Source organism: Perca flavescens, chromosome 21 (assembly GCF_004354835.1).
Source record: "Perca flavescens isolate YP-PL-M2 chromosome 21, PFLA_1.0, whole genome shotgun sequence".
Taxonomy (NCBI): Eukaryota; Metazoa; Chordata; class Actinopteri; order Perciformes; family Percidae; genus Perca; species Perca flavescens.
Window position 1 is genome coordinate 4943758 of NC_041351.1, and position 26177 is coordinate 4969934.

Consider the following 26177-nt stretch of genomic DNA (forward strand, 5'->3'; position numbering starts at 1 on the left):
GATACGAGGCACTTTTTAGACGAACTCGGGGAGGCTGATCAGTCCGACTGCCTTTAGCTCTTACCAGTGTATCTCCGGGTGTACTTCATCCACAGCAATCGGTCCCAAAACGTCCCAGTTAGAGAGGAAACACCCTAAACACATTCTTTGTCAATTATTACAATCATTTCCTCGTTCATTTTCAGCGTGTAGCTCGCTAGCTCAAAGTTTGTTAATGCTGCACAGAGAGCAGAAGAAGCACACATCCACCTGACATCAGGCATTAAATGTACTTTTGTTGAACCAGACTAAGGATTTGAGCAGGCACTTGTTTTTTGGATAAACAAGCTCTATTTTGATTCAGTTTTTTTAAATGTACACCAGTACCTTATTCAAAGTACAAAAATAAATTGGGAGTGGGAATCAATTTAGTTTCATCGAGAATTAGAAAATGGTCAACGGGCAGCCGATCGAGTCTTCCACGAGGTCAAATTTAGTCACCACTCGAAATTAAGTTTTGTTTCCAAATATGAATATTCACAGTCAAAGGGTAGTTCTCTTATAGAAAGAAAAAAAGCAATGATAACATCTGCTGACTTTGTTTAGCTTCCTCTCCGCCAACACATTGGATGTCCCACATAAAGAGGATGGGAATCTGAACATTCCTGTGGGAATTAACAAAATACCAGAGCTGTGTGTGTGTGTGTGTGTGTGTGTGCGTGCGTGTGTGCGTGTGTGTGTTTTAGGGTGGAGGGTCCCTCTCCCTGGCAACATCTGAACGGGATCAGCGGCTGACCAATAGTGAAGCGGAGGAGAAAGTTTGCTCTCACGTCAAAGGGTTTTTGTCACTTTAGTCCTCTCTGCTGTTGGTAGGTCAAGTCTGCTATACATAGAGCTGAAAAGCCTCACAGAGGCTAAATAAAGCTCGTTACACAGCTCATTTACGTACAGAAACTAATTAAATCATAAACAGTAGACTGATTGATTGATAAACGAATGCAATAAAACTAATACGTTTGTTTTCTACATTGAGGTGACATATAGTATCAGGGGGGGTGGGGGGTGGTCTGAGGGTCCAGCCCTAAGACATTTTAAAACGTCAAACGTCTTTATTTCCTGCATTATGGTGAATTTGTATGCAAGAATTTATGGTGGAAATGCACTGGGGTTAGGGTTAAAGTTTTAGGATTAATCCAAACTAAAACATTGTAAACACACACACACACACACACACACACACACACACACACACACACACACACACACATTTCCTTGTTGAGAGTCCATTAAATATGAAGCCCCAGCTAGCAGCCAGGTAGCTTAGCTTAGCACAAAGACTGGAAATCGCTAGTGACTCTGGTGTAGAAGAAGCTTCGAGTAATTACCAAAACATTTTTATTTTTCAAAAAACGTGGCCGAGAATAAAGTGACGCGGACATTCCTATAATCACTGGGTGGGTTACTAACTTGCAACTTCAAAATATAAGCATTTCCTTTTAACTTTCCATGGTGGTAATATTGAATTATTACCTTTAGCAGGTTTCTCATACATTTTTATAATTATGAATCATTATCATTTTTACATATCTTTTATAAGCTACAGTACCAGTCAAAAGTTTGGACATGTTTTCTCATTCACTTGAATTGAAAGAGTGTCCACACTTGTACTGGACTGGTACTGTACAACTTACATTATTTGATTACTTTAAACCAAAAAATACTGAGATTTATCATTACCATTTTAATTTTGAGTACACATTTTAAAGAAAGAGCACTGTCCGGCAATGTTTTGTACATAAACATGTATTTGCAAATTTACTTGCCTCTGATTGTCCTTTAGGAACAAATTAAAGTCATTTCAAATAAACTCTCAAAGAGACAACAGCCAGCTCTCCACTCTCCAGAGACATCCGCCTGTGTTAAAGGGCTTTCACTTAAGTAACCGTCCTGGAGATCTTCAACAATGGGGCCTCACAGGAGAGGAGTATCTGACCTCATTCAGAGTCCAAACAGCGTGCGTCGCTCATTGTTTTCAACTCAAGCAGAAGAGCAGCCATGTTTGTTTCTGACCACCAGAGGGCAGAAGATAAGACGAAGCCGGCCAGGCGAGCTGAAGGCAAAGTGGGACACACAACCCCCAGTTTTTTGTCTCCACTCGGCTGTCTTGTGTTTACTCTCGGGTCGTCATAACAACTTTCTGATGACTAGGAGTGAGTGAGGTGAAAGGGGGTGGGTGGGGGTAAGAGGATATGGAGAGAGAAGGCCAGAGGAAGTGTGTGGGCCTGTGTGAGTATCTGCACATCCTGCCAACTGATAAACTTCAACGATGACCTCACTGAATTTAATTATCACATCAACCAAACGGGTATTTATTTGAAGAACTTTATTTTCCCTCTTCGGAGTGACATCTTCCTCGAAAGGCCGCAAAAATATCAAAAATCACAGCAAGAAAAAAAACACATTCATGACGAGTATCTAAAAGTAGCAGTGACAACATGATGTGGATGGTGAGCACATGTTCAGGCAATTTATTTTCAATCTGGGTCCAATCTTTATTCATAAAAAGTGGATTTTTAATGATATTACAATTTCCCTAATGGCTTAGAAACAGCTCTGTGAAAACATCCACCCAATTACACAAGTCAAGAAGCAGGATTTCAACAACTTCCAGTGTTTGGAAACTTCAAAAGTCTCTCAATGAGAACATGTATCTACAGCTGCTGCAATTGAAATGACTGGACGCACAAAAACATAGACATACAAGTTAACCTGTGTAGTTTAAAAGCTCCAAACCAGATCAGAGAGTCACTTTTGGTCTTCTGCTGATGGAGCGAGCCCTGGATTGGTTTCCTCACGACATTAAGAAGGCTTGGCTCTTATTTCTTGACCATCAACAGAAATCGTCACTCAACCTCCCCAAAATGTCCGAAAACAAAAAAGGCATGGTTTGTTCTTTTCCAATGTTGGAATGGATTTTCCTGACCCAGCAGCCCCTCTAACAGTAAAATCCTAGAAGGCATGAGCTATTTGTATGGTCAGTTATTGTTTTATTGTGCTCTAATTACCGGTAAGTGTGTAGCAAAAAAAACAAAAAAAACCAACTAAAAAAACTTGTACACCCCACTTGTAACCAATCACCACCGTTTATCCAGGGCCTTTTCAATAAATCACAGACCAAATAAAGATGAAATAAAAATCGCCTCCACAGGCGAGCAGATTAACAGCCAAAAACTTGTGCCCATGAAGCAATAAACAAGGAAATGTTGCTTCCTCCTTCCAAGTGAGGCCATAAAGAGGAACAGAACTATTCTTAGAAACACCTTCGACCAAATAGGAGTTAACGGATCAAATGCTGCCCACAATAGGGCTGCAAGTACATGATATAAACTGGATATACGTTTCTATTTTTCCATCGAGAAATGGAACAGGGCAATCAAACAAAAACAACCAAGCAGCCTTCAAGGATAAAACTTGTGATATTGTATGTTTCTTAATGTCAATGAATCCCACGAAAAGACCAAAATCAATACTGCATGTATCTGCTAACATGTATTGTGTGTGTATTAAAGATATAGCTTCTTCGTTCTTCCCATGAACACACACTGTATTTTATTTTGACTCAATCCCACACATTTCTTTTATATCTGGGTAAAAAATTTTTTTTCCCCCATTGAACACAATGTATTTGATTTTTAAATCACACTGCACACTGGCAGGGAGACGGATTTCTAAACTGTACATCCTGTCCTGTCCACTCATAAAAAACAGCTCATACCTTAGGAATGCTAGGACAGATAATGTTAGTGGTTTTGAAACCTTGACTTTTTCAAACCGCGCTATACCTTGAACACGGTAACCGGCCCATGCCTAATTGAGAGAGAGATGGACTAACATTTGATCTTTGCATGGGACATGTTGACAATAAGAAAAATATAGAATCAAACCAATGCCGTTATATTGTAGAGACACCGTAAGTCACTGTGCTTCTCACATTGTATCATCTACAGGTTTATTTCCAAAAAGTGAGCGTGATCACGAGGAGTTTTCTTGGTGCAAAACATGAAAATACTGGTTTGTTTTTTTTACTTCAAGTTAAGGTATATAATTGCTTTTAATTCATTATAATGTCTGCCACCGAGTCAGTCATCTCCTCCACACCTACCACCAAAAATACTCAGGAGGGCACACACTTGGTAAATACACTTCTGTGAATGATAAAACAGAATTGTCTTTAGACAACATGAGCTGTAGATAAATGTTATGGATCAAGACGGAAGAAGATAACCGCACCTTTGAGTGGGATTAAAGTCCGTGTCGGACAAAGTCTTTCTTTCTGTTCTCCCCAATCAAAGTGTCCCAGGTCAGCTGGGGGTGCAGGCTGCAACCTCCAGCCTTCAGGTCACACGAGTATCCTGCAGGACAGCAGTGCTTTGAGTCGGAGCAGCACACCGCCTGTCAGAGGAAAAATAACAACTTTTAAGCCTAACTACTAAGTCAGTAGGGCTAGAAAACAGTCAAATATAAGGCTATGTTTAGACGGAAACGATGTGAAGAGAAAACGCAAAAGTGGCTTTGCCGTTCTCACTTTTTATTCGGCGTTTAGACAAGCGTTTTAGGGGGGAAATCTGCGTGCATATGGTGCCGCAAAAGTGTGTGAAATTTGATGTAGTATGCACACCAGGCGGCTAGGTGGTAGTGTGAAGCTCTGCCACACAACACCACTAAGTCCGTGCGCCTGTGTAGAACCTTCCTTCTACTTCTCTACCTAGTAGTGCGAAACCAAAACATGGCGAAGCGATCAACAAAAGCTGACAATTTTGTCTGGACAGACGAGGAGGTGGAGTTATTGCCGACCGTCGGCAGAAAAGCCAGCTAGACTGATCAGTCTCCCCGAGTTGGACCAAAAAGTGTCTCAGAACACACCGGAGAGACGAGACGTAGTACGTCTCCATAACAGCAGGCGGCGCTAATCTGTATTGTTGCCCAAGAAATGAAAACCGGCAGCTGATTGGATGAACACGTCACGTGGGTCTGGTTTCTCCGTGAATTCAAAGCCAGACTTTCATGGCGGCTCGTCCAGAACACGATCTCATTATCTCAATCTCAATGTCCTCCCTACATTGGTTACCAATTAAATTTCGTATTGAATTTAAAATATTGGTTTTAACTTTTAGAGCTTTAAATGGTCAGGCCCCAGAATACATTGCTGACTTGTTACGCTCATAGTCCCCAGGCCGTGCCCTTCGATCAGCAGGCCAAAGTCTCTTAATGGTCCCAAAGACTCTAAAACCCGGGGAGACCGGTCCTTCGAGGCTGTAGCCCCCAGACTCTGGAACGCCTTGCCCCTTGCTCCTCCGTGTGGCTGATTCTGTTGATTCTTTTAAAAGGCAACTCAAGACACTGTTATTTAAACAAGCTTTTAGTTGATTGGGTTTAATTTATCTTTGACTTTTTAAATGTTTTATCTTCATCCAATGTATTTCAATGTGGTTGTACCTTGTGAAGCACTTTGATTTTTATCTGTGAAAAGCACTCTATAAATAAACTTTATTTACTTACTTACTTACTATATTGTACTAAAATAGTTCACCGAAACGTGTTTCTGAAAACATTTGAAGAGAGAAATAAGCAGTGCAGTTGCTGAATAGCGCAGGGGCTAATAGATCCGAAGTGTCTGTTAACATTACCCCACTAATAATGCCCGAAATGATACCAAACTTCTACACTAGTACAAATAGGTTATGTACTCATAAAATGATGGATTGTAAAGTTTGTAAGTACACCAGAAGTTTATGTAAATAACACTTGCCTGCTGGCTTCTGCTCTCTGCTGTTGTTGTTGCTGCTGTAAGACGATTGCTTAGGGCTATCTACAAATTACAACACCGAGAAGAGATGCAACAAAAATATTTATTAATTTAACTTTTTTTTTAAAGTAAGTGCTGTAGAATAACTAGCAGGAGACAAGTTATAATTGAGGTAAGTTTGGAGACATTACCTTATTTAATCATTAAATTAATAAATATTTTTGTTGCATCTCTTTTCAGTGTAGTAATTTGTAGACGACCCCTAAGCACTCATCTTACTGCAGGTAGCAGCAACAGAGAGCAGAAGCCAGCAGGCAAGTGTTCATAAACTTCTGGTGTACTTACAAACTTTACAATCCATTGTTTTATGAGTACATAACCTATTTGTACTAGTGTAGAAGTTTGGTATCATTTCGGGCATTATTAGTGGGGTCATTTACGAGATACAAACGTCGGTCCATTAGCCCCTGCGCTAAGCTATTCAGCTGATAACGCTACTCTACGCTAACTCTCCCAATGTTCGACCCAGGTGAAAACAGCTTCTGGGGGGGGGTGTTTGGCTTGAGGTCATGGTGCAAAGGACCCTAGGGTGACATTACTCCCAACCATCACTTTAAGATTTCCGCTCTGGAGGGTGGTTTCACTTTTTTTGCGTTTTTAAGCCTCCAAAACCCCGTCGCCATCTAAACGAAAGGCACATCTGATAAAATATTTGGTCGTTTTCACCCGCGAGCGTTGTGGTGTAAACAGGGCCTGAAAGTGCTGATGTGAGTACAGTGTGATCGTACCCGGGGGGAGGGGCAGCAGGCCCACTCGGTGGCCGAGACCTTGCAGCACGTGTCCTGCTCGGGGCAGTGAAACTCCCCCGTGCCGTCGCAGGGAACGTCTGCGTCGTCCTCGGGGTCTCTCGGCTCGGACTGTACCACTTCGCTCTGAGGGAGGCTGAGGATGAGCGCGTCGTGGTCCTTCTTCTCGCACGTTCCAGTCTGCATGTTGCAGGCGTAGCCCTGAGGACAGCAGTGCTCGTGGTCCGCACAGCACACCGCCTGAAGACGAGACGGAACAAGAATCAAAAATCTGATCGGAGCGTTTCGTGCAGCCGGTACGTTCACAGGAGAAACATTTCAACAGTTAGTAGTGTTGGAAGTCATCGTGCCCTCTGATAAAAGGTTGTACATTTGAACTGAACCATAATGTTCAGATTTGGTGATAAAAAAACAAATGAGGCAAACTCTTTTTTGTTTTGGTTTTTTTTTAATTAACGTCTGACTGTTGGACTCAAATTCATAATATTTCAGAAATGACATAAATGTGAGACGATCCAGCTTTGGGAGACTTTCTGAACAGCAGCTTACTAGAAAAAGGTCTTTGAATTTGACATCCCTGGATTAGTTAGTGGAACTCTTTATTTGTAGGATTAATTTCCGATTAATAACCGGTTACAATGGAATGTTCCAGGCGTCCATCCAAATGTAGTGACAACTTTTAACATAACTTTCCAGAAATGGGCAAAAGAAAAAAAATAATTAATGCACTTTTCCATCCACTACTGTTATATATGTGAATATTAGGAGACGATTAATCAAAATAAAACAGCTGGCGGAGCTAATTCTCCATCATTTCATGGCAGAAGAAGAGGTGCGTGCTCCACACAGACCAGATGTTTCAGCTCTTCAGTGGACGAGAATATATTTTTTAGTATGATGTTGATGATGTGTTCCAGCACATCCACAGATGGATCTATAGCCTGTAAAAAGAGTTCTGACAAAAGTATACATGTTGTCTTGTAAGTCCATGTGGGCCCAAGTGTTTTTAGGTTTTAGAAAGTAAGATTTGATACCAAGCCCAAGGTAAACAATGGAACAAACTTCCTTAAAAAATAAAGACATATTTATGCATGTTGTGAAACACAAAAGGTTATTATTATTCATCTTAAATGTCTCAAGCAACACTGACTTGTAGTTGATTCCTAAATGTATGTCAAATGGTTCTTTAAAGGCACTAAAAAGTTGACTAAAACAGGACTTTCGGCCACGTAGAGTTAACCCTAACCCTTTTAATCGGTGCATTTTCAAACTCACGGTCACTAAAATACATTATCTTACATCAAATTAACAGCCAAATACTGTGCAGTGAGTGATGTACAGACCTTGACCAGCGGGCAGCAGCCCCACTCTCCTGTCTGCAGTTTACAGCAGGTCGTTCCGGCAGCACAGCTGCTTTTGTCGTCACATTTAACGTCTGTCACGGCGCCCGGCTCGGTCAGGGCGCTCAGCTTGCTGAACCAGGGTATGGCAACATGGGGGCCCTTAGAGCAGGAGGAGCGCTGAGCTTCACAGGTGTGACCGCTGGGGCAGCAGTGGTTTCCATCACTACAACACACCGCCTGAAGAGCAGCACACGTGACTCTGAATTAGAGCTGCAGGGATTCATCCATTAGTTGTCAACTATTACAAATAATCGCCAACTATTTTGATAATGGATTATTCGCTGAGTTATTTTTTCTAAAAAGAAGTAAAAAAAAAATCTCTGATCTCAGCTTGTTAAATGTGACCATGTTCTAGTTTCTTCTCTCCTCTGTGACAGTAAACTGAAGATCTTTGAGTTGTGGACAAAACAAGACATTTGAGGACGTCATCTTGGGCTTTGGGAAACACTGATCCACATTTTATTTATTTATTTTTATACTATTTTCTGACATTTTATAGACCAAACTAGTAATCTATTAATCGAGAAAACAATTGACAGATTAATCGAGGATTAAAATAATCGTTAGTTGCAGCCCTACTCTGAATTCTCGATAAATCACACGTAATTATCTCTGTTTTAATAACCCCGTACGTTCGGCAGAGGGCAGCAGCCCCATTTGTGGGTCTTCTCCATGAAGCAGCAGGTCGTATCTCTGGGGCAGCTGGTCTGGGCGTCACACATGTTCCTGGCCGGAAGAGCTGGACTGGAAACAGCCCGACTGGGCTCTTTCTGCAGGGCCGGTATCTTCTGCAGCCAGGGCAGGCTGAGGTCACCGGGTTTATCGCACGTCTGTTCAGCCATGTTACATTTGTAGCCTTTGGGGCAGCAGTGCTCATGATCGTTACAGCACACGGCCTGGAAGAAAGAAGACAAAATAGCACTTTAACGTTGCCAGAAATCCCTTTAAATTTCAGATTCTCAGAACAGATGGAAGATCTTTTAATGCAACATGGCTTCCAACAAATGACAAAAAAGTCAAAGAATGTCATGCAGAAGTGAAACGGACATGCTCTTCTTTTGTCCAAATCTCATCTGTTCTGATCACTCAGTAATCAGAAAGTCATGTCTCCGATTCCTTAACAACGTCAATTAAACATGATTTCATGTTACTAAAAGTTTCATAGTTTTCACAGTTTGGTGGATGGATACATAAGAATAATAACCATAAGCCGCAGTCAGGGTTGTTACGGAGATGAAGCCAGTCACATCTGACTGGCAGAAAAAAAAAAAAAAAAAAAAAAAAAAACACAGGAAACGAACACACATTCTTTCAAGATTAATAATACCTAAATTACCTATTTATATAAAGTAACATGAAGCATAAGAGAAGTTTAAGCAGTTTGTTGACAAGCTTAGCAAACAACGTAGAAAACCCTTTGAATTACCAGTTGTATTAAAGCTAACAATAATGGTGGTATTTGTAGTTCTTTTTCCCAGCTGGGAGATAACAAAGCAGTCAGAAATTCCTGAAATCTTTAACAAGGAATTATAACTAAATATTTAAACATTTTTCCCACTTTGCTGCTCATAATTATGGTCTGTACAATTCAATCAAAGCAAATTCAGAATGCTTCATCTTTCCAATTATGTACAAAACTGACTTTTATCCTTTATTTAAAAAGGTGCTTTAAGCAATACATTTTATTTATAGAGTTAAATCATAACTAAGTTATCTCAGGTCACTTTACAGATAGAGTAGGTCTAGACCACACTCTATAATTTACAAACCTTAGATGGTCATTTTACAGTGTGTTCAGGGGACAGGCAGCTAGCAGATAGTGAGGAGATGTTTGCTGTATGTGACAAAAAATGGTGTAGCCTAAAAAATGGGTGACAGCGCTTAGAGCAACTTTAAAAAGTGTAATCGGTGTAGTCGTTAGCGGTGCACATAACAGAATTCTAAGCTCTGCGATTGGATGTTTTTTACTAAAATGCTTCTTCTGAGTCTTAATTAACTTCTCTCTCTTAGTTTTCATGTTTTTGTTTTTTTTAATCAAAGAACCAGACATTTTCTAACTCAGTTGTTCATCAATTTGTTCTGATGATTCAACCAGGAAAGTTTCATGACCATCCAAGGTTTGAAAAAGCTCCAGCTGTGATCTAACAGTATCTAACAGGACTTTCACATCCTGGATGTCTGTAATAAATCCCACCTAAATTACAGCTGACACCAGAACAAGAACAAACCCTCAGAAACAAGTACTTCAGGCTGTGCTGTAGTTTGGTGCTGAAGCTTGCAGTTTCAGTCACGGACTGGATGAATTTTCATCACATGGCTATGCGTCACTCTGTAAACAGAAAGATTGCCCCTCGTAGCAACAAAGTGTAGAATTGTATGCATTTTACAGCTTCTTGATCATGCAAACGTTAGATTTTTTGCAATTTTTGAAGAAGGACACGTTCAATGAGAGTTTTTTATCCAGTAAGTGTTTTTTTGGCTTAACTTTGGAGCTTTTTACATAATGTCGGCGCATTCTACTGAGACGCATTCGGGGATGGTCGGAATTTTGAGAGTCCGACGAACAATTTGGTTTTTACAGCTTTTTTCTAGGATAAGTGGTTTTTCTTTGGTGAGCTTTTAAACAAAATATGCTTTTTCAAACCTGCCGGTGGGTTTTGGGGTTAGGAGGGTTAATGTGAAGAAGGAGACACTGACCTGAGGTAAGGGGCAGCAGGCCCACTGTTCCGAGCCTTTATTACAGCAGGTGGTGCCTCCTGGACACATCGTCTGCTTGTCACATTTCTCATCCTCCACCTCCGCGGTCAGAGCCAGCACCTTCTCCACCCAGCGGAGGGACGGTAAGAACCCCGACGGGTCGTCACAACTTTCAGCCTCCAGGTTGCAGACTGTACTGTGAGGGCAGCAGTGGACGTGGTCGTCACAACACACAGCCTGCCAGGAACACAGAATACACACGGTGTACGGTTTCATTAAGCTTTGTAGCACAAAACCAAACACTGTGGAATACCTGCATATATTTACTTTTGGCTTTGTTTTTCATACTTAAAAAAAACTTTATTCTGACGTTATCGCCTGTGATTGTTGTTTTACATGCATGTTGAGGCACTAAAGTTTAGGGCTGTCCTCGACTAAAGAACTTCTTAGTCGACTAACACTTATACAATTTTGTCGACTAATCGATTAGTTGATTTAATTGACAGAGCTGTGCGCTTTGAGAGGTGGTTAAGACTAGAAAAGCACAATATAAATGTAGTTAATTAACCATCTGTAAAACTGAGTTTCTCTACAATTAATCCTGCAAAAGCACCACTTTAAATCTTGTGTTTACCATAAATGTGCTCGGAAGTTTCTTGGAAATAAGTAATTAAGCATGAATAAGCATAAAAAATGACTAATCGACTACAGAAATCTTAGTCGACTAAGACCAAAACGACCCATTAGTCGACTAATGGACTAAGAAGTGGCAGCCCTACTAAAGTTAGTAAGTTGCAGTCCTAAAGAAGCTTTATCTGAGTCTATCTGTGCTGGACTCCTGATTTTAAAATGCCAACGGTAGCTTACAGATGGCCCTCCCCAGGATCATCACTCAGGTCCCACATTACCTGCGGCAGAGGACAGCAGGGCCAGCCTCCGCTTTCCGTCTTGCAGCAGGTGGATTTCCCAGGGCACGACGTAGTCTTGTCACACTTGCTGTTATCGGTCAGTAAGGGGAAGGCGGGCACTTTGCCGAGCCAGGGCATCACGGTGCCGCCTGAGGGATCGTCGCACGTGGAGGCTTCAAGGTTACATGTGGTGCCGTGGGGGCAGCAGTGCAGGTGGTCCTCGCAACACACAGCCTACAGGGAGGAGATACAAACAATCTGCATTACATATGTTATTTAGCTACTACTAGAATGTGTGTCTCTGCCCTCCTTTCTCCTCCTTCACGCTGACCTCCATTACTGGACAACGAACCGGAATACGTGCCAAGACTTGCATTAATCATATATTGACTTTTTCTACAGCAAAACAAATTTCCTTGAGTGTTACTTAGCTGAGATTAGGGGAGGAGTAATTTGTTGACCTCACTGACCGAAAAAAAAAACTAAACTCTCAAAGCAGGCGGTAGATGAATTGTGATGCTCATGAGTAAGTGAGTGCAGCTGGACAGAGGCCAAAAACAGGCTACATCTAAGCTACTACATTTTTACTTTTACAGAGCATTTTGAGACAAAAACCATCTGTCAGTAGCAGAACAAATCTCTGTCCATATTAAAGCTTAAGTGCATAACATTTTGATATTAATGAATGGCTGGGGGGGGGAGGGGGGTGGTGGGGGGGGGGGGTGGTGGGGGTGGTGGTGGTGGTGATGCGCAATCACAGAAGGCTTGTGTTATGAAGACATGCCAACACCGCTGTTGACATAACTTAGAATTCCTGATGGGGGCAGCCCCAATGTCTTTGTTTTATGGGCTCAGAAAACGGAGGAGTAGTGTAGACGCGAGGCGGGAACGTAGCAAAAGACAAATTTTTAAACCAAAACAGAATAGTGTAGATGTAGGCACAGTCAGAGTCTGTGTGACTCATACACATCAGTATGTTAGTACCTCAGGTAGAGGACAACAGGCCCATTTTCCCACTGGCGATTTACAGCAGGTGTTTCCATCAGCGCAGGCCACGTAGTCGTCGCAGGGAACTTCACCGACTGAAAGATAAACATTATTATGAGTGCACACGTGAGCAAACTTTATTGAAAAGGAGTATCACTGCATTCCTGTAACACGGACGGAAAGATCTTTTTTTAAAGAAGGATCTAAATCAATGCAGCAGAACAAAGATAACAGTTTTTATTCCAAACATTCTTCCTCTTTGTCAAAGCCTGGTGCCTACAATACCCACAATGCAATGTAGACTTTTGTAAAAATCATTGTAAATTTAATATATTTGTGTTGGTTGGACAAAACAACACATTTGTGTATTGATTACTACAGACTTTATTTTGGGCTATGGAAACTTGTGATGCACATTATTAACTATAGGCTTGTGCACAGCGTGCGCATACTATGCCGCATACTATGCCACACACACACACACACACACACACACACACACACACACACACACACACACACACACACACACACACACACACACACACACACACACACACACACACACACACACACACACACACACACACACACACACACACACACACACACACACACACACACACACACACACACACACACACAAAAATATTACAATGTGAAATAGTATAAGGATATGATCTGCTCGCACGCTTTCATTTCACGCATAAGCAGATCTTCTCCTGAAAATCTCTCCTTCCTGCTTACCAAATCCACCATCATAATAGCAATGTGCCAAGGGACAAATGGCTTTTAAAGGGAACGGGAAATGACACTCTGAATTGGTTTATTGCATGTTACGACCAAAACACACCTATGAATTAATTAAGACGCTAATTACAACCCTTTTGGACCATGCGCCTGGCACAGAGAGCCTTTTTCCACCGTCAAACTAGCAAAAGTGGACTCGTACACGCCCCAAACGCACCTGCGCCAGGCGCTTCAGGCCGTGCGCTTAGATCATTAAAATAGGGCCCATAATCTCAGTGGTAAATTGACACTACATTAACATTACATTAGATAAAAGCTGCTGGAGAAAACTAGTCAATGCCAATTAGGACTAGAGAAGGTCATGGAGAGTCAAAACACAAGTTTTGCTTTAAAATGGATCCCCCCCCTGGTGATGACAACAGTCCTCCTCTGACCTTTGCTCTGAATGGCCACCAGCTCCGTGGCAGCAGCGGAGATCTTCGGGGTCATGGTGTTCTCTCCCCGGGCGGACACACAGGTGCTGTGGGAGAGGTCACACTCTGTTCCTTCAGGACAACAGTGGGCGTGATCTGAACAGCAGACGGCCTGGAAGAAACGAGGAAAGCATCTAAATCGTCTATTCCTCTGAACTTTAGGGCAGTTTATTGGTTTAAGTGTCGAGCCAATAGGGAAACTCGTAATCTACTGCACTTTGGCAGAAGAAATAAATAGTTTCACACATGATATAAATGAGCTGACACTCCATAATGAACGCTAAGAATGTGGTCCTAATTAATTTGCTACTTATATTCATCTTCAACGTTTCAGACACAGAACTGAGTGAAGTGTGGCGTCATAAAAGTATCTTTAAACTTTTTTTAATGTTATATTTATGTGTTTTCAAAACAGTTTGAGAAATGTTGAGCTCTTATTTCAAAATAATATGGTTTTAATTCTGGATTGAGTTGAAAGTCAGATGGTTTTTATTTTCCATGGGAAACTTTTTCTTTCTCTCAGCTTGATGACTGGTGCCAGCCTTTTCCCTAATATTTTAAGGCGTAGGCACAGCACTCAAGCAGTTTTGGGCACCATCTAAAGCTTGATTTATTGGTTCTGCGGAGGCTCTACGCAGTGCTTTCGCCGTAGCCTACATAAGTGGCCTGAAGTTTATACCTGTGTGGCGGTGTGTGCGTTGAGCTGGCATGTGTGTGTGTGTCGTAAGTGTGTGGTAGAGCGAGGGAGAGAGTGATGGTGATTAGCTTCGGCGCGAGTAGCGACTCTAGAGTCCTAGTGAGAGAACCAAAGAGTTCTTTCTGACCACAGTGGGAAATCTGGAGCAGGAGAAGTTAACCCTCTCCTTGATTTCATGTTGTTTATGGAGAAGGAGAACCAGGAAATGAGTCGGGGGAAATGCAACACTGCCAATACACAACATTTCACCGCAATGTGCCGTTACATTTTTCGAGAGGTGCACGTCAGGCTACGATGTTGTGTCCTGTGTAGGGTCTGTGTCTCCACGTACCTACGTATGTAGCCACGGCGTAGATTTTACCCAGAAGCATAAATCACGCTTAAGCCGAATGAATGAAAATTCAATGTGAGCATCAAAACTAACTAAATGACATATCTCAGATCTAATGATTGGAGTTGGTCCCCAGTGGACTTCTTTAGCAAGTTTTTTTTCTTCAAGCTTTTTGAGTGTTTATATATTATCTGGTCTATTATCTTGCATATGTTTTATATTGAAAAACTTAACATTTTCTTGAGTGAGGACCGCGAAACACTCTCAGTCTTTTAAAAAAAACTGGGGAAAAAAACTGCTTAGCGCTACAGTGATGCAAGATGTAATTTTTCGACAACAACTACACAACAAACACTTGTCAACTAGACTCCTGGAAATAACCCAACAACATTTATGAGAGATTAGGACTCTGGGTCTTTCAGGTTTCTGGTTTTGTTTGGGAAGGAAAGCGTATCCAGGTTAGTTCAGGTTACTCACATTTGGCATCGGACAGCAGCCATATGTGCCGTTGGTCATCTGGCAGCATGTTGTCTCGTCAGGACATGCTGATTTCTTGTCTGGACAATCAACTGACAGGACGAGAAGCCAGAACAAATGATTATTTCTTACACACAGTTTTATCTTAAATCAGCAACTAAAAAATACATCCAGTCCCTTTTCAGTAATAAGTGCTGACCGTCATTGGGTACGGCAGCAATCTTCTTCAGCAGTGGCACGCTCGTGTCACCAGACTTGCAGATCCCATGCTCCAGGTCACATATGGTGTCGCTAGGGCAACAGTGGATATGATCGCTGCAGCACATGGCCTGCACAAGATATAAATATCAGAGTCAGTAAAAAAAATCAAAGTTTGCTGTTTAAGAAGCAAAATCCATTATTTTCTTTACACTTATGCACACAAAACAGTGTTCAATAGCCTTAATTGATGTTCACGAATCTCACACCATAAACCTTTATTTATTTCAATCAAGCCCTCAAACCACAACAACATATAGGTTTCTATTTCTGCATCCTGAATATCCAAGTTGGAATACACCAGGGTGCATCACTGTGCAGCTGTGAAATGAAAACAACTGTGTGCAATGATCCACTGTGAAGATTTTAATTTGATTAAATGGAATACAAAAGCTAACTGGTAAAACAGTGCTCAACTTTGACAATAAAATCCCCTCCGCAGTATCTCCCAACATGTAGTTTTTCAGTTTTCTCTGGTGTGATACTTTATTTGGCATAATAATAAAAAAATAAAAATAAAAAAAACAGAAAAAGTTGTCTCATCTAAAGCACACACAACAAAGTATTTACAGCTGCAGCTAACAAATTTTCTCAATTTATTGACTTGTTATTTAGTCTCTAAAATGTCAGGAAATAGAATAAAATGCCGATTATATGACCATTAGAAACTGCAAATGTATACAAATAAAAAACAAATGTACATGACAAACAAATAACTGATAGTTAAAACAGTTGGTGCTTAATTTTCTGTAGATCACCAAATCAATGAATTGACAAATTGCGTAATATATCTTCAACAGAGTCAAATGTACCTCTGTGTAAGGGCAGCAGCCGTAGTCTCCACTGGTTAGCAGGCAACATGTAAAACTCTCTGGGCAGCTGCTTTTCCCACCAGGACATGTCACTGAACCGACGGTAGATGATAGAAACAAGGAGAAAGAAACAAGGTCATTCATTATTAGTACAGCATAATCAGCATACACAGAAACATGAATAAATAAACATTAGTCATTAGTACAGTGTAGTACATAAACATTAAAAACTTTAAAAAGGAACAATGTATTTAGTTATTAGTACAGTATCATCAGCATACAACTGTAGAGTGACAGATGGATTTTAGGAAGTGTTCGCCATTTTAGTGTCAAATCATAACAGAAGTTATCTCAGGACACTTTACAGATAGAGTAGGTCTAGACCACACTATAATTTACAGAGACCCAACAACCCCCCTATCCCCTTCCCCCCTAGAGCAAGCATTTGAAAAGATATCTTACACAACATCAAACATACACCTTGGCCATAAAAGCTCAGGCAAACATTCAGCTGGTGTGTAATGCCTGTTGCGTTATGGAAATGTGCTCCCCCGATATCCTGGATTATAAACAATACAGAAAGACACTGGAAGCTGCCTGGGTTGAAATTTGACTACCTAAAACAAAGCCTATTGTTGTAGGCGTGTGTTACAGACCCCCCGAACAAAATTATTTTTATGAATTACTAGAATCAGTATGTATTGACAGTAATGTGTTGATGGAGAGATAATGTATTGTTTTAGGTGATTTTAATACGAATTTGCTTATGTCCACAAAAAATGGGCTGTTGGTAAAGTTTTTACATTACTGTAAATTGCTTGGTCTGGAGCAACTTATAATGGAGCCAACCAGAATAGATGGGTATTCTAAATCTATTCTGGATCTGGTGTTGGTTACTGATAGAAACAATATCAGCTGCTCTGGGGTTTTTGATATTGGAATCAGTGATCATAAAGTTATTTTCTGTACTCGCAAAATTTAAAAAATTAAAATAGGATAAGGGTCTCATCACTCCTTAAAAATAAGATGTACAAGACGATATTCTAAGGAGCTATTGGAGGGTAAACTGGCTGAACAGGATTGGAGTACAGTTATTAACAGTAATGATGCCGATCAGGCATGGGAATTGTTTAAGGAGAAGTTCTTAATAGTATTGGATATGGTTGCACCAATGAGAGAAATTAGAGTGAAACAGAAGAGGGCCAAATGGATGACTACTGAAATTATTGATTTAATTAGACCGAGAGACCAATATTTCAGGAAGTATAAGAAGTCAAATATGCAACCTGATTTTGATAAATATGTGTATAACCGAAACCAAGCAAGATATCATATACAGAAGGCTAAAGCTGACTATTATGCTGAAGCAGTGACAGAGAATATTCACCAACCAAAAACCATTATGGAAAATTCTTAAAGAGTTAGGTGCAGGGAAAATAATTAGTAACAGCTGTAACACTGGGATTGACATTGATAATGATATTTGCTTTGATAAAAAAAGTGATATCAAATCATTTCAATATGTTTTTTACTACTGTTGCTGCCAACTTGGCTTCACATTTACCAACAGGAGCTGGAAAGTATGGGGTATCCTTCCTGAACTCCCTTTATCAAGATGTGTCATCAGATACATTCAATCTGAGTCTAGTATCAAAGGAGAGGATTATAGAAATGTTAGCTTCTTTATCTACTAATAAAGCTACTGGCATGGATCATATTCCAGCCAGATTCTTAAAGGATAGTGCTAATGCTATTGGTGAGGTTATTGCACATATCATAAATTTGTCCATACAACTAGGTAAGGTTCCAATTGAGATGAAAAGGGCCAGGGTACTCCCCTTGTTTAAGAAGAACAGTAGGACAGAATCTGAAAAACTATAGACCATTGTCAATACTACCAAGTGTATCCAAAATATTGGAGAGAGTGGTTTTTGATCAAGTGGAGCGGCATTTGATCAAGAATAATCTGTTATATGACCACCAATCTGGATTTAGATCTGCTTACTCCACTGACACATGCCTCACTTATCTTTGTGATTACATCAGACAAAAAAGTTAAAAAGGTAACTATACTGGCATGGTGTTACTGGATTTACAAAAAGCATTTGACACGGTGGATCACTCTATTCTTTTATCCAAATTACAATGCATGGGTTTTGGCAGGGCTTCTCTAAAATGGTTTAAATCATATTTATCAGAAAGAAATAAAACTTGTGATTTTGATGGAGTCCTGTCTGAACCCATGAACATAACTTGTGGTGTACCCCAAGGCTCGATATTAGGCCCTTGGTTATTCCTAATATATGTAAATGACATGCCAGCTGCAGTCAAATGTCAGTTATTATTGTATGCTGATGATTCTTCACTACTAGTGTCTGGAAAAGACATCTCCCAATTTGGCACCAAACGTAACTTACAGCATCTGCATTAAAAGTTATATGTAACGAAAATGAAATTGAAGCAAAGAATTCTGTTACTTATCTAGGTATTATATTGGACCAAACATTGTCAGGATATTCCATTGCAGAGAAATTACTGAATAAAAGTGCCTGCAAATTAAAATTTTTATACCGTAATACAAGACAGTTTGACTCCAAAATAAAAAAACTCCTCGTCTCAGCACTCATTCAATGCCATTTTGACTATGCATGCTCAGCATGGTATAGTGGCCTAACGATGAAAATGAAAAACAATATGCAGATTATGCAAAATAATATGATCCGTTTTATACTGTCTAAACCTTCTAGGTATCATGTGGGAAGAAATGAGTTTAAGAGGGTTGAGTTCCTGCCTGTTAAGCTTAGAGTTGAACAACTTAAACTCAATCATATGTACAGTATTATTAATGGTGTAGCCCCAAAGTATTTGGGATTTCAGATTTTATGGTACATACTCAACATGCCCATGAGACTAGGGCCAGTGTCCGTTCATGTAAGGTGCCATGTGTGAATAGCGAAGCCAGAAAATCATTTTTTTAATACAGGAATTATTTTATGGAATAGTCTTCCACTTCATATCAAAATGGCAGTAACGAAAAGGGATTTTAGCCATTAAGTTAGGGCCTACTTATGGAATAAAATAGATAATTAGGGGGAAATAAAATCTAGATTGGGGACAGGGACATTTATTGTTTGGTAGGTCATGGTGTTTTAGCTGGTTTTTTGATGTGTAGTTTTATTTTTTATTTTTTTTTAACCTTAGGACTGTATGTGTTTGCATGGGTTGTATGTCCTGTTCTCTTACATCAGGGACCATGTTGGAAAAAAGTGTTTCTCGCTTTTACATGTTATCCCTTGGATCCCCTTGTTGTCTTTCTATATCCATAAATAAACCAAACCAAAACCAAATCTTTATCACATGGGATTTTTCAAGCAGACCTATTATCTACATGATGAATTCCCCACCTGGATTATTCTCCCTCCTCCTGGCAGGCAGTTTCTGCAGCATGGGGAAGGACTCCATCGAGGCAGACAGACACTTTGAGTGAGCAAGATCACACTTTGTTCCCCCGGGGCAACAGTGGAGTTTATCCTCACAACACACCGCCTGTAGAAGAGAAGAAAATCATTTCAGACAGTCAGGAACACTCGTCAGTTTCCTGCAGATAATGGAAATTAACAGATGCTCATATTGTATGCTGTCAGTGGTAGAGGATTCTAAATGTATAACAAGCAAATAATAATATGGAAACTGAATTACCAAATATCAATGAACAGAACCGTGGTACGTATTGTAATTTTTGTGTACCGTTACACCCCTAGATAAATCCGTTTCTTCTCCACCAGAGCAGCTGGCAGCATTAAACACTCACCAGTAGACCACGTAATCGGTTTCTTGGTGTGAAGGGCTTGTGTTTTAGTATGCGAGGGTGAGCTCATGTATATCACCTTAGGTAATGGACAGCAGCCCCAGGAGCCGTCAAGAAGCTGGCAGCAAGTGGTGTCATCCGGACATTCAGACTCCTCGTCCGGACAAATGACTGCTTTCACTCTCTCCCCGAGCTGAAGCCGTCGCACGTCACAGCCCACGCATACCAATGAACAAAAAAACAGACACATAAAACAACAGGTCAATGGCAGGACTGGAAATGTAGTTACTGACGGAAACAGTTTTAGCTTTCTTTCCTAATGATATAATTATTGTAAACAAATTCAAGTCATTACATTATTTAGGTGTTTAGTTTCAAAATTCCAAAAAATGTACTGGATTTTCTTGATTATCTGTGGCATCTTTATGCCGTTTCAGTTTACTCTGAAGTTTTTAACTGCCACACCCAAGTGTCATTTATTTCTCATTTGCACTTTGTACTAATCTTTTAGGTGTTAAAGTACACTTCAATAAAAAAAGAGCTTATTCTGCTTGCTTTGTGTGTATTAGATAACAGTAAAGTGAGATAAGACTTTACAAAGTGCAGCAGATACATTTGTATCTGTAAATAATAACATTTGCATGTCTAAAGGATGAAGTCCAGAAAACAATCAATGGCTGCCAGAACTTTATGCTCCATAAATTCTAGTGTTAAGGTCAAGAAACCGCCCAAACATCCTACAAATTAAAAGTCTAATGAGCTCAGAAGAGACAAAAGAATAACATCGCTGTCGGGTAAAAACCTTGTTGTATTTCAAACCGTTGCTTTTCAGGAAATAAAAAAGCTCATTAAGAACATTATATTGAGCTATTTACCTTCGACAAAGTCAGATTAAATCACTGTTTAAATATTTGTAAAAAGTCACAGACAAACGTAAAGGGTGAACAATACCATTGATTTATGAAAAGAACATTAAAATGAGATGTGAGGTTTCTGCCCAACAGTGACTACAACATGTCTTTGATTTGATGAAGCCCTTACCGTTACCTGAGGGCCGAGCAGAGCCTGTTTGGTGGGAACGCGTCTCATCCAGGGCAGGGACACGGTTTTATTAACACATTTGGCGTGGACGAGATCACAAACCGTCCCCTCATAGCAGCAGTGGAGATGGTCTGAACAACACTCAGCCTGTAGGTGGATTCAAAACAAAGAGATGGTGAGGGACAACAAAGGGTTTACTCAAACACTGTGAAAACACCTTTGACTCTCTATAATGTGATAGAGACTCCTCAAAAAACACCCTTCATCTAGTCTGGGAGGATTCTCAGTCATCCAGGCCACCACACTTCTAGAAGTGATCGTTTGAAATTTCATCTGCTCAAATATGAAATTCAGAAGAAAAAAGGAGCAAAGAAATTGCTGTCATCTGAAGTCAATCCGCTCTTAAATAAATGTGTTCAAGTTGACGGTCCCCATCTTGCACACGGCGCAGCGCAAAGCAAGTGTCTTTGCTAGTTTAAGACCGACGCAGTTGTCAATTTCCTGTCCAGCGCCCACGTCGTTTAAATAGCAAATGCACCTGAGCCCATCTGTGCGCCCGTGGGCGTCCTGGTCTTACAGGGAGGTGTGTTCAGGTGCATTCTTGGCGTGTTGCTATGTTGAGGCAGCGGGAAGTGATCGCGCCATTGACCAACAAAAACATGGTATAAAGTCAATAACGCAGCATTTCATTGTTATTTTAACAGCACATTAGTAAAATGTGCCTAGGCTCGTGCACAAACTATGCTTCTCACACACACACACAAATATTACAATCAGAAATAGTATTATGATATGATCTGCTTGCGCGCTTTCACTTCACGCACAAGCAGATCGGTTTCTTCCTCAGGATATCTCTCCTTCCTGCTCAGCAAATCCTCCATCATAATAGCAATGTGCCAGGGTCCAAACGTGTCTGGCTTTTAAAGGGAATGGGAGAGGACACTGATTGGTTTATTGCATGTTTCCCCAAAACACATCTATGATTAATGAAGACACTAAGTACAACCCTTTTGAACCATGTGCCCAGCGCACGGACCCTTTTTTTTTGCCATCAAACTAGCAAAAGTGGATTTGTACACTCCCAAACACAGCTGTGCCAGGGGCTTCACGCCGTGCGCATAGATCGTTAAAAAGTGTACTCCGTTGTTCTGCCTTTCTTTCAGTATTCTGCTAAAATGCAACTTTTGCTTGCTTGTTGAATGACAAACGAAAAAAATATTTGATTGAACAAATAATTGTACGTAAAAGGCACCACTTAAAGAACAACAGCTACATTTTAAAGTGCAGTTTTCTTCCGATATTTTTCTTCAACTAACTCAAAAAAATCTGTCGTTTGTGATATGTCGCAGCCTTTCGCAATGTTTATTTGCGGCAGTTTAAATCGCGATGAAGATAAAAAAATGAAAAATAAAAAACACACATTGTGCAGCCCTAATGGTAACTCACGCGAGGTAGTGGACAGCATCCGTATCCTCCCAAAGTGTTCTTGCAGCAGGTGTTTCTGTCTTCACACATGCCTCCATCCGGACAGACCAGCGCTGAGCTCAGGCCCAGCAGAGCCAGACACAAGATCCCCATCTGCAGCGTCTGAACACAAGCAGCAGCCGAGAGGAGAGGAGAGGGCTGTCAGCAATGGAGCATGATGCAACGTGGTCTGACCATATACAAAGAGCCTGAACTACTGTTAACAAATTCCATCTAATCTTCCCGGTTTCTGTGTTTCTTTCTGGTTGTGAGAAGCTAAATCATTGTGGAGAAGGATAACAAAGATAGGTATGTACAGCAGCTTAGCAGGAATTCCTACTGATAAACTGGATTTCAACCATAGATATAAAACCAGAAATATCTATTATATCTATGATTTCAACACTAACCAAACACATTCTTCCTGTAAAGTTCATGTCCCTTTTCTCATGTATAGCATGGTATGTTTGGCATTTCATGACCCTTAACAACTGCTTACAATGCCCAAAGTCACTGTCAAAGATTTAATGAATATACTGTTTAGGATTTTGTTCCTCCAGCAATCGTTTTGTAAATTTTTAGAGCGGCAACTAATGTTTATTTTCATCATCGATTAATTGTTTAGTGAAGAAAACGGCACTCACATATACCCAAATGTCACGGTGATGTCTTCAATTTGCTTACTTTGTCTCACTAACAGTCTAAAACCTAAAGATATTACATTTTCTGTCATATCACAAAGAAAAACTGCAAGTCGTAACATTTCAAAAGCTGGAAGAATATTTTGGCATTTTTGCTTTAGGAATGAATGAAACAATTAATCAATTATAAAAATAGTTGCTGGTTAATTTTCTGCTATTCAAAGAATGGACTAATCATTGCAGCTCTAGCAGTCCATAACTTACGTGTTTAAAGTGCCCATATTATGAAAAGAAATCACTTTTTCTGGGATTTGGGGTGTTATTGTGTCTCTGGTGCTTCCACACGCATACAAACTTGTAAAAAAAAAAACATCCATGCTGTTCTGAGTGAGAAACGTGTTTCTGAATGTATCCTGCCTTCAGTCTCCTATTGAGCTGTTCAGGGCCGTCTACGTCATCGGCCGAAACATTTGGTGTGTGCTGACGACTTTAGCTAACACCACATCTGTGTGCAGAAATCTTAACTTGTAAAGTAACTAATACAGTTACTTAGTATGTATATATTTGTTTTTTCTGTATTTATTGTAAATTTTATATTAATGTTTAATATGTGTGTTTGTTTATGCACTGTTCACCAAGGCAAATTCCCACGTAAGTGTAACTTATTGTGGTAATAAAACCTTTTAGGATTCTGATTTTAAAGCTGTAACAGATGAATGTAGTGGAGTAAAAAGTACAATATTTCTCTCTGAAATGTAGCGGAGTAGAAGTAGAAAGTGGGATGAAAAGAAAAGACTCAAGTTAAGTACAAGTACCTCAATTTTGTACTTAAGTACAGTACCTGAATAAATGTACTTTGTTACATTTCAACACAGTCAAAATTGTACCCAAGTGCATTGAATAAATGCACTTAGTTACTTTTTACAACTGTGGCTATTGTATTATTACGTAGTGAGAGTACTTTACCATTATGAGCAGAGGACGGAGACAGGCAGAATGAGTTCAATTATTAACAGACAGCTCTGTACTGCATACTCCTCCTACAACCTAAAGAACACCAAAAACACAGTTATTCACCATCATACTGTCATATAATACTATAATGCATATATTACTTGACGTATAATAACTTGACTTGACTTTCAGCTAACGTGAACTGGAACGAGCGAGCTAACATCAGACGAGTAGCTTTCTTCAAACAAGCTAATACACAGAAAAACAAGTTAGCTTAGCATGCTGGCTAACAATAAAGCTTGCAGGTTTGAATGACTTAGCGGATAGCGGATAGCGTGTTTTTCCTACCTGGTTGGATTTATCCAATGAGTCCAAGTTGTAAACATATATGTCGTGTGTTTACGGTGCTTCACAAAAATTCAGAGTAATAAAGAAGTGAATGACTGTCTGACTGTAAAGAGTCTGAACGTTTTGAAGCTGTTTTGACTCAGTCGTCACATGACACAGTCATACACGTGACTCAGCAGTTTAGCGTTAAAGGGATAGGCTATTATAATGTAAATCTTCCCACGGACTGAATATTAAAATAGAAGTGAATATGCACCTTTACTCCATCTTAAAAACCTTAATTTATTCATTTTAACATGACTTATTCATGACTAAAGCAGCAAAGGTATGGAAAGTAACAACGTTGTTGTACATTTACTTAAATGTGTTTGGTCACATGAGCTAGTTACAGCTCAGCAGAGTTATTTAATGTTTTTAATGTTAATGTTTCCATCTCACACTGTCACAAGCACGAACATCAGTCTAAGATGAAACAGAAGGACAGTGTGAATGGAAGAAAAAGAACCAAGGAAAGCTGCCAAAGAGAAACAAGGTTAACTCCAGGGTCAAGGTAGGTCAGGTTCTGTTGCTTTTTGAGGGAAAGTGGGATCCCATCAAACCTGAATCAGCTAGAACGGTTTGCTCAGGAAGAGTGGGTCAATCAACCTGTTCACAGGTGCAGAAGACCCCGACTGATGCAGTGTGCAGGTCTGCAATGTTTAGAGCAATGTGGAATAGCTTGCCAACTATCATAGTGGAGACACCCAGTAAGGCCAGTTTTAGAGGTCCCATGGCATGGAAATTTCACTTTATGAGTTTTTTTTAACATTAATATGAGTTCCCCCAGCCTGACTATGGTCCCCCAGTGGCTAGAAATGGTGATAGGTGTAAACCGAGCCCTGGGTATCCTGCTCTGCCTTTGAGAAAATGAAAGCTCAGATGGACCAATCAGGAATCTTCTCCTTCTCCTAAGGTCTATATAAAAGAGACTTCAGATACAGTATTAGGGGACCACTAAGGTCTATATAAAAGAGACAGATACAGTATTAGGGGACCATTAAGGCCTATATAAAAGAGACTTCAGATACAGTATTAGGGGACCACTAAGGTCTATATAAAAGAGACTTCAGATACAGTATTAGGGGACCACTAAGGTCTATATAAAAGAGACTTCAGATACAGTATTAGGGGACCACTAAGGTCTATATAAAAGAGACTTCAGATACAGTATTAGGGGACCACTAAGGTCTATATAAAAGAGACTTCAGAGACAGTATTAGGGGACCACTAAGGTCTATATAAAAGAGACTTCAGATACAGTATTAGGGGACCACTAAGGTCTATATAAAAGAGACTTCAGATACTGTATTAGGGGACCACTAAGGTCTATATAAAAGAGACTTCAGATACAGTATTAGGGGACCACTAAGGTCTATCCAAAGAGCACCATGTCATGGGACCTTTAAGACTACTTACAAAAAACTTAAACAATAACTAAATATTATGTAATATTAACTATGATGGACTATAATTGTTGGAATGTGAAGTTATTCTATTT

The 26177-nt window shown here is 40.1% G+C and overlaps 1 protein-coding gene across 3 annotated transcripts; it reads right to left on the reverse strand.

Annotated features, from left to right (window-relative positions):
• Positions 1 to 2347: 2347 nt before the first annotated feature.
• On the reverse strand, positions 2348 to 24802 carry grnb (granulin b). 3 transcript variants are annotated; one of them, XM_028567339.1, is made up of 18 exons: positions 24641 to 24802; positions 24305 to 24385; positions 22680 to 22820; positions 21234 to 21380; positions 20272 to 20385; positions 19789 to 19930; positions 16385 to 16476; positions 15514 to 15643; positions 15315 to 15406; positions 13771 to 13921; positions 12584 to 12681; positions 11600 to 11833; positions 10692 to 10928; positions 8627 to 8890; positions 7935 to 8171; positions 6574 to 6831; positions 4270 to 4431; positions 2348 to 4184 (listed from the first exon to the last, which is right to left on the reverse strand). In XM_028567339.1, exons 2-17 carry the CDS (start codon positions 24305 to 24307, stop codon positions 4282 to 4284), a joined length of 2490 nt encoding a protein of 829 aa, XP_028423140.1. In that variant the 5' UTR covers positions 24308 to 24385; positions 24641 to 24802; the 3' UTR covers positions 2348 to 4184; positions 4270 to 4281. The 3 variants fall into 3 exon arrangements, with proteins under 3 accessions (XP_028423140.1, XP_028423142.1, XP_028423139.1); XM_028567341.1 differs by having other exon boundaries at positions 2348 to 4431; positions 21240 to 21380; XM_028567338.1 differs by having other exon boundaries at positions 2348 to 4431.
• Positions 24803 to 26177: the final 1375 nt, after the last annotated feature.

What these genes read in the sequence shown, in the direction of transcription:
- grnb (XM_028567339.1), bottom strand. An exon ending in TGCTGCCGTACCCAATGACG is followed by an intron (nt 15,407 to 15,513) that starts GTCAGCACTTAT and finishes TCGTCCTGTCAG; the next exon opens with TTGATTGTCCAGACAAGAAA. An exon ending in CCTGCTGCCCCTCCCCCCGG is followed by an intron (nt 4,432 to 6,573) that starts GTACGATCACAC and finishes TTCCTCTGACAG; the next exon opens with GCGGTGTGCTGCTCCGACTC.